Here is a 12,832-nt window from a genome sequence, read left to right as displayed (position 1 = left end):
TCAAGGTTTTGGACGAAGGAGGGGGAATTCAAAGGTGTCAAACTCTGGGGCCTCGCCCAATCGGTGACTGGCTGACAGCATGGGGGCGGAGTCAGTCTCCTATGAGCAGAAAGCGGGAGAGGATGCAAGCATGGGTCTGCATTGGCAAAAGGACCCCCTGCTGTGAGACGCTCAGTCTCAATTCACGTCATGACGTGAAGATTGTCTTTCCTTAGAACCAACTCTCTGTGGTCTTGTGAGATCCCTACGTGTGTGTGTGTGTGTGTGTGTGTGTGTGTGTGTGTGGGTGTGTGTGTGTGTGTGTGTGTGTGTGTGTGTGTGTGTGAGATAGAGAGAGAGAGAGAGAGAGAGAGAGAGAGAGAGATTGTGATTGCCAATGTAAAGCGCATAGCAGTGGTGGAACAGTAAAGTAAGTGAAATCCATTGTAACAGTACAACGTCCGGTCCGTAGATAATCTGCTATTTAGTCTGTGCAAAGTTTTCAAACATGCCGCACAGAATTCATGGAATCGTTTAACAGACGGAAACTTCCGGGTTCAGATTTTCTGTTCTTCAATCAAACCTGTAAACTGTGGAATCCAGATTATAAGTGCGAGGCTCTCCCATGATCACATTCAATACTGTTCTTATGCAAGCAGCTTGTGCAATCAAGTTTAATGTTTTATTCCCTTTTTGACTGAGTTATTCAGGCGGCAGTAACTCCGCTGCTGAAGCTTTCATATCCGATTTCGCTGTTCAAATTCAGGCAGAAAAATTTAGCTCAAGCGTTTTGAAATTGTGAACAATGCCGATGCCGGAGTATGTGCAGTTCATTTGTAAAGGAAACACAAATAGCGGAGCGTTCCCAACAGGCTGTACTCGCTCTGTTGCGTCCTCATGCAGAATATGGAATCCATCAAGCTTTTCTTACCACCTGGTCGTTCCTCTCGCCGTCCTTCTCCAGCGCGTGCAGCACGGCGTCGTGCAGCGTTGGGAAAAAGATGGAGGTTTGAATCTCGTCGTCAAAGAACATGCAGCTGTGTAGTTTCTCCAGGATGTAGACTGTCAGCAAAAAAAAGTGCAAAAATCACATAAAGTTACTGCAAATCTGTAAAAAAAAAAAAAAAGCGACAGGTGCCAAACAGACAAAAGGGCCACAGAACGTTCACCAGGAGATCCAAACCCAGAAACGCTTAAATTGACGACATGATTACAGAAGAACCATAATCTTTTGTGAATATTTTAGAATCATGAAGAACAGAGGCAACGGGATCACAAGACGACACAACATGACCACTAAGGACAGGAAGTATCATTGAAAAAAAAAGATGCAATACGATGTTTAAAAAAAAGGACTTGTAGGAGAAGTCAGCCGGAAAACCAGCTGCCTCATATTTCACACAAGAGTCGAGTTGAGTGTCTGTGGATCTGAGCTCCACAGTCAGTAAGTGACCAGTTTACAACCTCTGCAGTCGTGATTGAGCTCCAGATAATGTTTGCTCAGGAAACTCACCATCACAAGAAACGATGTAAACGTCCACGTTGATCTGGATGAACTCTTTGAGCACCTGAGGAGGAGGAGGAGGAGGAGGAGGAGGAGGAGGAGGAGGAGGAGGGAAGGCGTGAGTCGCGTCACCGCTGGGGGGAAGAAGACGTTTGCTGCTTTGCACGGAGGAAATGTGCCGCCGGAGAGACCGTGGTAAACGACGCGAACACTTTGTTACCATCTTGAGTCCCTTCAGGGCAGAGATGTCCAGGAAGGAGACTGCGGAGAAGTCGAGGATCAGGGTGTGGATGTCCACGTTGGGAACGCTGCCGCCATCGGGACACTGGCGCTCCTTGACGTCCTTCGGCCGGTCCAAATTCTCCACGTTGGTGTCAGGGTCGCGAGATGTTGACATTTGATTCCCCAAACTATTCTGTAGGTCAAAAAAAACAACAAAAAACGGTTAAACTCCACAAACACAACGTTCATGCTCTCTACGTCATATGACTCCTCACCGTCGCAGCTTCAGGATCCAGCTGCTGCCGGGGATTCTGGACTTTCCGAAGGGCCTTGTTCCTCTTCCTCAGAACCCTCAGCGGCTTAAAGCCAACCTGGAACAAAGTGTCGGCGTCACGTTTATCCCAGATTATTTATCCTGGATGGAAAATGAGGCAGGTGGACTGACTGCAGTAACATACGGCTTCCACTAGCTTGTCCCTGAAGAACTCAATGTTGGCAAAATAGATAGGCGAAGGCATCCGGAAGATTTTGACTCCCTTTGGTTCAGACATCTGGGGAAAGGCATTGTCGTGGAACGAAATCATTAAACCGCACTGATTGTTGCTTTCTGTCACTGAACTTGCGCTTTATTTAACTCACACGACGGTAATCTTTGCGATCTCTGTAGAGGTCGGTCCCAGGGACGTTCGCCAAGACAGAACAACGGGGGCTGACGAACACGAACAGAGTCAAAATACTGCATACGTTTGTCTGTAAAAGCCAGTTCAAGTACAACCGCAACAGCGACAATCGTGACATTCTGATCACTTGACACCTGAAATAAAAAAGGTTCCTTCAACTCTTTTGCAGTGGTACTGGGTTTATGTGGGGACAAATCTGAGTCCCTCAAGAAAACGGTTCGGAATAGAACCAGACGATCGTCCAAACCAAACTTTTCCAGAAGCTGATGTCAAACCACAGAAAATGTATAATTACAACTGAGTCCTGAGGATGACAGTGAGAAGCTCCACCCCCAGTCCCACCGCCAGACCCAGATCCAGTCCGAGCAGAATGGCTGCCAGGCACGTTCCGACCCACACCGCCTACAGGGAGACACCGGAGGTCAGCCGCCGAGACCAAACAGGAAATTCAGCCTGGTGAAAACAGCTAATGACAACTTACACATTCAAGTTTGTCCCGTCGCCACAAGTATGGGATTTCCCGGAACTGCATGAGCATGCCCTTCAGGTTGACGATCACCAAAGCGCCCAAAACCGACTGCACACAAAATCAACATACGAGTCATGCAGCGTCGGACCAAACGTGTGACACGGTGAAGCGACGAGTCTCACCGTTGGAAGCGGTTCCAACAAGAAGCCGAGTGCGACTGTGACGATCATGGCCATCATGGCGGAGACCAGGCCTGCAATCTGCAGGTAGCAAAAGGATTCTACAACATGACTTATATCTGCAAACGAATCCAACACAAAAGTTGGTCATTCATTTGGTTAGGTGCCGTGGGAGTTGTGGAGGAGCTGTGTGACCTGTGTTTTCCCCCCCGAGCTTTCCTGCACCGCCGTCCTGGAGAGCGCCGTGCTGGCCGCGAACGAGCTGAAGCTCGCGCCAAATATGTTGCTGATCCCAAAAGCGATGAGCTCCTGGAATGAAGTAAGGCCAAGATTATGACAGGGATTCTTTGTTTTGTTTTGTTTTCATCTGCTTTTCTCGGTGCAGCAATCCACATCCATCTGAGTCACTTCATGAGGAATGTCGCTCTTTTGTTCTCATATCAAATCAGTGACCGATGAACGTTCCTCCTCCATCCTGTGAGCCAGACAAATAAAGCAGTGCCTATCTTAGGCCAGTCACCTGGTTCCCGTCAATGCTGTAGTCATGCTTGATAGAATAGACTTTTGCCACAGAGAAGGCAACAGCAAAGCCGACGATGGCGATGGGGAAAGACTCCACAGCACTTTCCTGGAAGACTTCGACGCTCGGCGCCGTTGGAGGCGCAAACCTGGAAGATGAATGTTTCAACGGAACCTATGGAGCGTCTGAAAAAACGTGTGACCAAACTCAAGACAGTTGATGGAGATGGTGTCAAACGTACCCGCTAATCATTTTGCCAACAACTGTTACTTGGTATCTGTTCCGGAAGTCGAAGGCGTAGGACACTCCACACGCTATGATGGTCTGTGGCCAAGAAAAGACGTCAATTCAAATAGAGCTTATCCCACACTAACACATTCATAGAAATCTTTAAAAAATTAAATCTGTAAAAACACATTAAAACATTGGATTTCAGCCAAATTTCAGCATTAAGAAAAATGCCAAACGGCTCATGAGAAATGTATTCCTAAACTTTGGTTCACTCTGTTTTGCTAATAGACTCTATGAACCTGCGGATCAAGGTCGAACACTGAAACTAAGAAACTGCAAATATATTTTGAAATGTCAGCAAGGATCTATCATGAATCCGTTCCTCAGCAACCACAGTCCAGGAAAACACGAGGAGTGAAACAGAAGGTAGCAGGATCCACTGAGGCCACCTTCACACGTCCCCGGGTCTTTACAGAAAACAGATATTTCCCCTCGACGTTTACAAAACAATCTTCGATATATTGACCACCACCAACCACTCACTCTCTCTGCGCCTGGCCCTCTCTTGACCCCGCCCCCTTCATTCACACACAAGTATTCTGTCTTGCCTTCTGCCTGACCACAAGTGTCAACCCGTGGACCTTCGGGTCGCACTGTTTGTCCCAGCAGGACGTAAAGCTGCTGTTCAGTCTCGCCGTCATCTTTGTGAGATAAAGTCATCAAATCAGGGATTGATATGTATAAATGGATTGGGCTTACATACTATGCTTTCACAGCTTCGGCAGCCCCAAAGCACTTTGCAGTGTGACAGGAAGTCACACTCAGGGTTGTATATTGTACATTTAGTGTTTTGCTTGCTCAAGAACACTTCCACACATGGGCAGGGGAAAGACGGAACCTGCAACTTTGCACAGTCCCGGCCGCTCCATTCAGGGCTGAGGCAGCAGGACGACTTGACTTTCATGTTTGAGTAGAATATTTACATTAGATCTGATATTCAGTATATCCATAAAGGCTTTCCTCACCATGATGGCCTCTATGGGGATGGGGACGGGCAGCTTGGCTCTGTAGCGGTCATTCAGCTCCTTCACGATGAAGACCACCACCATGATGACGATGGACATTACCAGGTCACAGATGTTGGTTTGTGAAATGATACTGAAGATTTTCTCCAACGTCTGTTGAAGAGCAAGCAATCAGGTGAGCTTGGTCCTTCCCCCGCCTGTTGTCTCAATGATGTAAACATCGGCAGAGGTCTCGTCGTATGACTTTCAAACACCCGTACAGCTTTAGAAATCGCCTCGGACACATGCTGGACTTACATAAATGAGAGAAAGTATACCACTCAGGCCGCCAACGTCCAGCCCCAGCACGAACTTCAGCTGGGACACCAGGATGTGGACGGCAGCGGCCGTGGTGAAGCCCGACACCAGCGTGTCTGACAGGTACACCACGACGAAGCCCACCTGCAGAACGCCCATGGCGAGCTGCATGCGACACATAAAGCCTGGCGTTACAACTCTCCTGGGAACTTTGTCTGGACGGAGGGACAAGCAGAGAGTCTGAGCTACCTGGTAAATCCCCATGAGGAACGTGACGGAGGAAGCCACCAGGACTTTCTGCTCCGTCTTGTTCAGACCCTGGAAAGCCACGAAGTCGGCCGACGGTCCATCTTCCGGGACCAGACGGAGTACCACAGCTCCGATCATGAGGCTCAGGACTGGGAAGGAGCCTGCGGTGGAAGGCCGGCGTGGAGGGGCACGCCCAAACAACGTCACATCTTATCTCATCTTATCGCTTCGACTCAAGATGATAAAACACAGAACCTTCAACTAAAAACACCTTTGGGTGGGACATTTATGACAGAGAACCGTCTCTTGCACAGTCTTTGTGTGGGGACAGTGGAAACAGTTGAGTTGACATACCTACAGACAGGTGCCTTGAAGTACCGAAGAAGAAGTACGTCAGCATGGGGAAGAAGGCAGTGTAGAGGCCGTAAATGGGCGGCAGCTCAGCCAGCAGAGAGAAGGCCAGTCCTGAGTGAGTCCACAGCAAGAGAAAACACTCTCAAGGTTCAAGTCAAGGCAGAGCTGACTGTTTCAATAGGAAACAATATAGTAGGAATCAAGAAGATTAGTCCTTCACTCATAAGCCGTGAGTTACTTCACCATTTCCCTCCATATTTCTTTCTGCTCTTGCCGTGTCCTTTTTTTTACAAAAAAAAAAAATGCAGCATGAACAGAATCTTCTTGTAATTCTGGTTGGTTGTTGGACCTCATAAGTGCTCGCAAGAACAAAGAATCTACAGATTTCAAAGAACATGAAGCACCTTTCTAATCCCAAACTATCAAATGCCAGACCTCTTCCTTTAAAATGAGATTATATTGTTAAATGGTGTAGCGACAGTCTGGTAAGTTGCTGTGATTGTCTCTGTGTTCAAAGCATCCAGGACGTCCTGCCTTTGCTCAGAGCTGCTGCGGCTCCCAGCGACCCCAAACAAGAGGGATGAATGAATGAATGAGTGGATAATAGAGTTTACAGCCTGCTGTAACTGTTACACCTATATGATGTTCCACGACGGCCCATTTTGTCATTTTCATTTGACTGTATTGAATTTGCTGTGTGTTGTGGAATGTTTTAATTATATCTACGATTCTTCGCAAGAAGAAAATCACACTGTATATTTCTGCAGGTTCTAGTTGTAGTCTTTGTGTATGAGGTTTGAATTATACCCTGAAATGTACCTTAATATTCCAAAATACATTCCAATGAGTACTAGATGACCTTAAAGAAGAGAACAAACCAAAGGCTGGCAGTAGATCCATTTTTCTCTTCTTTTCTTTTTTCTTTTTAATAAAGTAAAATACGGTCGTCAACATGCTAACCACTATTAGCACGATGCTGCAGTATGGATCCCTCCATCCATCCATTTATTCATCCATCCATCCAGAGGTGCAACTAGGTGAGGCGTGCATCCATCAGCTGGTTAACCTCCCAGAAGAATGTGAATCCAGTGAGAGCGGGTCGGGAGAATCACACTTCACACTGCAGCTGGAGAGGAGACGACCCCAACCTGCCACCGATGGTCATTTTCACACTGAAAACCACGAGACTGAATAACTTGCCTTTCCGGATTAAAAGTCTGTTCTTGGTCGAGGACTTTGGGAAATAAATTGACAAATATGCGACTTACATATGATTTTTTTTCCTCGTCATCGTGCATTTATTTGACTGGTGCGACGTAAACTCTGGAGGGACTTATGCAACATTAGATGTACAATATTTATGCTAAAAAGCAATGAGTGTGGAGGGACTGAGGACTTTTCAGGACCCCACAAAGATAATGTCAAAACACATCATCATGTCATACTGTAAAGGAACAAGGTCATTTTATTGAAGTCTGTCCCCCCATGATAGCATGCTATATTTAATGGTTGCATGCTATATTTAATGATAGCATGTTATATTTACTGATAGCATGCTATATTTAATGGTTGCATGCTATATTTAATGATAGCATGTTATATTTACTGATAGCATGCTATATTTAATGGTTGCATGCTATATTTAATGATAGCATGTTATATTTACTGATAGCATGCTATATTTAATGGTTGCATGCTATATTTAATGGTTGCATGCTATATTTAATGATAGCATGTTATATTTAATGGTTGCATGCTATATTTAATGATAGCATGCTATATTTAATCGTTGCATGCTATATTTACTGATAGCATGTTATATTTAATCGTTGCATGCTATATTTAATGATAGCATGTTATATTTAATGGTTGCATGCTATATTTAATGATAGCATGCTATATTTAATGGTTGCATGCTATATTTAATGATAGCATGCTATATTTAATGGTTGCATGCTATATTTAATGATAGCATGCTATATTTATTGGTACCATGCAATATTTAATGGTAGCATGCTATATTTAATGGTTGCATGCTATATTTAATGATAGCATGCTATATTTAATGGCAGCATGCTATATTGAATGGTTGCATGCTATATTTAATGGTTGCATGCTATATTTAATGGTAGCATGCTATATTTAATGGTTGCATGCTATATTTAATGGTAGCATGCTATATTTAATGGTTGCATGCTATATTTAATGATAGCATGCTATATTTACTGATAACTTGCTATATTGAATTATAGCATGCTATGTTTAATGGTTGCATGCTATATTTAATCATAGCATACTATATTTATATACTTCAGTCCACCATTAAATGTGGAAAAGTGCATTATGATCATATTTACGGACACAGCCGGTGAAACAAAGACGTCCATAAAGGGAAATGAGTGCGTCTGGTTTCCCCACACGGAGGATCTGCAGGTCGTTGCCACACCTGTTTGCGTCTCACGCTAAGTGATGATCTTGACACCTTCCAACAGACCTTGAGAGATTTGAAGGAAAGGAAACTCTGTGAGCAGTGTTTGGGATCCATGTACGACTAAAACGCTTTTGGCGTGTGCAGTAGTTCTCATAAGATACACATCAGTCGTTCCTCCACAGACTCTGTTCCCGAGGGAAATCTGAAAATAAGTCAAAGCCTTGAAACTCGCCCTGTACTGACCCACACCTACATGAACATTCAACAGTCCTAATTTGCATCTGGTGCTTCCTGTGTATCTTTATGTGGTTGTGTGATTTCGTTTCCTTGTGTGCGGCCTGTTATCTTATCTTGAACTACATTTCTTTGTGATAAAACTAAAAGTTTAACGATAAGAGACACAAGATATTGCACATCTCCACACGAGACTGTAAAATCAAATGAACATTTCTGGTGCAGTTTTTCAACAGCATATTGTGAAGTAAGGTGTTTTTGCCACTTTACAACAATGTAATTGAGTTCAGAGCTTTGAATGTTGACGTTTAAGTATAAAAACAAGGAGCACAGCTCATAAAATGATATATATACTGTAGTTTTGCTGAATATGCTAAAACTGTATTTGATTGCATTCACAATATTACTACATAGCTTAAATTTAGAACGGCGGATATTTTTTTTAAATTCATTTTTAGCTGGTTTAGCTTTTGGAACCATTTTTAGCAGTTTTATCATTTTATTATCTTAAATTTTGGTAGATTTACCCATTAGTTACCCATTTTATTATTCTTCTTCTTGTTATTATTATAATACAATGGGATACTATGGGATTTTTTTCTTTTTTTTCATAGTGGTTTTAACTCTTTCAGCCACTTCCTTCATTTGGTCTGTTTTCGGTATTTAACTTTTTTTTTCAAACCCTATTTAACCAAGGGATGAAGCTTTCTCCTTAAATGAGCACTGGATGCAAATCAATATCTAAAAAGAAAACTAAAATCTATTTATTCAGGAATATCGCTCTGAAAGCTTGCAGAGCCACTCTGTCGGAGTATAAAAGTGCAGCCGGAGAGGGGTGAGCATCACCAGCCGCCGTGTTCCCTCAAAGCTGTGTGAAGGAACGTGTTCCCTCAAAGCTGTGTGAAGGAACGTGTTCCCCTCAAAGCTGTGTGAAGGAACGTGTTCCCTCAAAGCTGTGTGAAGGAACGTGTTCCCCTCAAAGCCGTGTGAAGGAACGTGTTCCCCTCAAAGCTGTGTGAAGGAACGTGTTCCCTCAAAGCTGTGTGAAGGAACGTGTTCCCTGTGAAGGAACGTGTTCCCTCAAATCTGTGTGATGGAACGTGTTCCCTCAAAGCTGTGTGAAGGAACGTGTTCCCCTCAAAGCTGTGTGAAGGAACGTGTTCCCCTCAAAGCTGTGTGAAGGAACGTGTTCCCCTCAAAGCTGTGTGAAGGAACGTGTTCCCTGTGAAGGAACGTGTTCCCTCAAAGCTGTGTGAAGGAACGTGTTCCCTGTGAAGGAACGTGTTCCCTCAAATCTGTGTGATGGAACGTGTTCCCTCAAAGCTGTGTGAAGGAACGTGTTCCCCTCAAAGCTGTGTGAAGGAACGTGTTCCCTCAAAGCTGTGTGAAGGAACGTGTTCCCCTCAAAGCTGTGTGATGGAACGTGTTCCCCTCAAAGCTGTGTGATGGAACGTGTTCCCCTCAAAGCTGTGTGAAGGAACGTGTTCCCCTCAAAGCTGTGTGAAGGAACGTGTTCCCCTCAAAGCTGTGTGAAGGAACGTGTTCCCCTCAAAGCTGTGTGAAGGAACGTGTTCCCCTCAAAGCTGTGTGAAGGAACGTGTTCCCCTCAAAGCTGTGTGAAGGAACATGTTCCCTCAAAGCTGTGTGAAGGAACGTGTTCCCTCAAAGCTGTGTGAAGGAACGTGTTCCCCTCAAAGCTGTGTGAAGGAACGTGTTCCCTCAAAGCTGTGTGATGGAACGTGTTCCCTCAAAGCTGTGTGATGGAACATGTTCTCCTCAAAGCTGTATGATGGAACGTGTTCCCTCAAAGCTGTGTGAAGGAACGTGTTCCCCTCAAAGCTGTGTGAAGGAACGTGTTCTCCTCAAAGCTGTGTGATGGAACGTGTTCCCTGTGAAGGAACGTGTTCCCTCAAAGCTGTGTGAAGGAACGTGTTCCCTGTGAAGGAACGTGTTCCCTCAAAGCTGTGTGAAGGAACGTGTTCCCCTCAAAGCTGTGTGAAGGAACGTGTCCCCTCAAAGCTGTGTGAAGGAACGTGTTCCCCTCAAAGCTGTGTGAAGGAACGTGTTCCCCTCAAAGCTGTGTGAAGGAACGTGTTCCCCTCAAAGCTGTGTGAAGGAACGTGTTCCCCTCAAAGCTGTGTGATGGAACATGTTCCCTCAAAGCTGTGTGAAGGAACGTGTTCCCTCAAAGCTGTGTGAAGGAACGTGTTCCCTCAAAGCTGTGTGAAGGAACGTGTTCCCTCAAAGCTGTGTGAAGGAACGTGTTCCCTCAAAGCTGTGTGATGGAACATGTTCTCCTCAAAGCTGTATGATGGAACGTGTTCCCCTCAAAGCTGTGTGAAGGAACGTGTTCCCCTCAAAGCTGTGTGAAGGAACGTGTTCTCCTCAAAGCTGTGTGATGGAACGTGTTCCCTGTGAAGGAACGTGTTCCCTCAAAGCTGTGTGAAGGAACGTGTTCCCTGTGAAGGAACGTGTTCCCTCAAAGCTGTGTGAAGGAACGTGTTCCCCTCAAAGCTGTGTGAAGGAACGTGTCCCCTCAAAGCTGTGTGAAGGAACGTGTTCCCCTCAAAGCTGTGTGAAGGAACGTGTTCCCCTCAAAGCTGTGTGAAGGAACGTGTTCCCCTCAAAGCTGTGTGAAGGAACGTGTTCCCCTCAAAGCTGTGTGATGGAACATGTTCCCTCAAAGCTGTGTGAAGGAACGTGTTCCCTCAAAGCTGTGTGAAGGAACGTGTTCCCTCAAAGCTGTGTGAAGGAACGTGTTCCCTCAAAGCTGTGTGAAGGAACGTGTTCCCCTCAAAGCTGTGTGAAGGAACGTGTTCCCCTCAAAGCTGTGTGAAGGAACGTGTTCCCTCAAAGCTGTGTGAAGGAACGTGTTCCCTGTGAAGGAACGTGTTCCCTCAAAGCTGTGTGAAGGAACGTGTTCCCTGTGAAGGAACGTGTTCCCTCAAATCTGTGTGATGGAACGTGTTCCCTCAAAGCTGTGTGAAGGAACGTGTTCCCCTCAAAGCTGTGTGAAGGAACGTGTTCCCTCAAAGCTGTGTGAAGGAACGTGTTCCCCTCAAAGCTGTGTGATGGAACGTGTTCCCCTCAAAGCTGTGTGAAGGAACGTGTTCCCTCAAAGCTGTGTGAAGGAACGTGTTCCCCTCAAAGCTGTGTGAAGGAACGTGTTCCCCTCAAAGCTGTGTGAAGGAACGTGTTCCCCTCAAAGCTGTGTGATGGAACGTGTTCCCCTCAAAGCTGTGTGAAGGCACGTGTTCCCTCAAAGCTGTGTGAAGGAACGTGTTCCCTTAAAGCTGTGTGAAGGAACGTGTTCCCCTCAAAGCTGTGTGATGGAACGTGTTCCCCTCAAAGCTGTGTGAAGGAACGTGTTCCCCTCAAAGCTGTGTGATGGAACGTGTTCCCCTCAAAGCTGTGTGAAGGAACGTGTTCCCCTCAAAGCTGTGTGAAGGAACGTGTTCCCTCAAAGCTGTGTGAAGGAACGTGTTCCCTCAAAGCTGTGTGAAGGAACGTGTTCCCCTCAAAGCTGTGTGAAGGAACGTGTTCCCCTCAAAGCTGTGTGAAGGAACGTGTTCCCCTCAAAGCTGTGTGAAGGAACGTGTTCCCCTCAAAGCTGTGTGAAGGAACGTGTTCCCTCAAAGCTGTGTGAAGGAACGTGTTCCCCTCAAAGCTGTGTGATGGAACGTGTTCCCCTCAAAGCTGTGTGAAGGAACGTGTTCCCCTCAAAGCTGTGTGAAGGAACGTGTTCCCTCAAAGCTGTGTGAAGGAACGTATTCCCCTCAAAGCTGTGTGAAGGAACGTGTTCCCTCAAAACTGTGTGAAGGAACGTGTTCTCCTCAAAGCTGTGTGAAGGAACGTGTTCCCTGTGAAGGAATGTGTTCCCTGTGAAGGAACGTGTTCTCCCCGGAGCTGCCGTGAAGGGTGAGGGCGCCGCTCACCCTGCATGATGGCCACCAGCCCGGTGCTGACCCCCGACACCAGGTCCCCCAGCAGCCACTCTCTGATTCTGTAGCTCCTCATCCAGCCGACGACGGGCAGGAGGGTCAGCGCGGCGCTCTTGGCTCGCTTCGAATCGCAACTGTTCGGAACACGAACAAGTTTTTCTCTCCCCCAGATTGACTTCACTGAAAGATCGCTCGGCGGCACGCTTCCTCACCTGAAGTACTCCTTGACGTGGCCCACGAGGGTTTTGCGTTCCCTGGAGATGGTCTCGTGCTCCTTGGTGAAGCTGTCCTCCGAGTACACGGGCCGATTCACCGCGTAAGGGTTCCTCTGAGTCGCCATCCCGGCGTCTCCGGTGTGGGAGAGTCTCGCTGCCGCGCAGAGGGAACGTCTCAGGAGACGGATCCTACCAGGAACCTTTGCACTCTGGATTAGAAGCGGAGATCTGACATCGATCTGATCTCCGTGCCGGTTTTGTCATTGCTCTGTTCAATCATTAACACAAATGGATTTACGATC

At 46.3% G+C, this 12,832-nt stretch overlaps 1 protein-coding gene across 1 annotated transcript; it reads right to left on the bottom strand.

Annotated features, from left to right (window-relative positions):
• Positions 1–12,655, bottom strand: LOC308146632 (chloride anion exchanger-like; the record flags this gene model as incomplete). The annotated part of the gene is made up of 19 exons (XM_080518535.1): positions 1–99; positions 911–1,041; positions 1,493–1,547; positions 1,704–1,898; positions 1,981–2,076; positions 2,164–2,256; positions 2,345–2,414; positions 2,681–2,787; positions 2,867–2,962; positions 3,037–3,114; positions 3,229–3,342; positions 3,554–3,701; positions 3,795–3,877; positions 4,810–4,962; positions 5,107–5,271; positions 5,356–5,516; positions 5,710–5,820; positions 12,310–12,449; positions 12,528–12,655. The coding sequence occupies 19 exons, from the start codon at positions 12,653–12,655 to the stop codon at positions 1–3; spliced, it is 2,223 nt and encodes a 740-aa protein (XP_080374661.1).
• Between the last annotated feature and the right edge of the window lie 177 nt (positions 12,656–12,832).

This window comes from Blennius ocellaris (genome assembly GCF_963422515.1).
Source record: "Blennius ocellaris genome assembly, chromosome: 22".
In the NCBI taxonomy this organism is placed as follows: domain Eukaryota; kingdom Metazoa; phylum Chordata; class Actinopteri; order Blenniiformes; family Blenniidae; genus Blennius; species Blennius ocellaris.
This window is presented reverse-complemented; position numbering and strand designations above follow the sequence as displayed.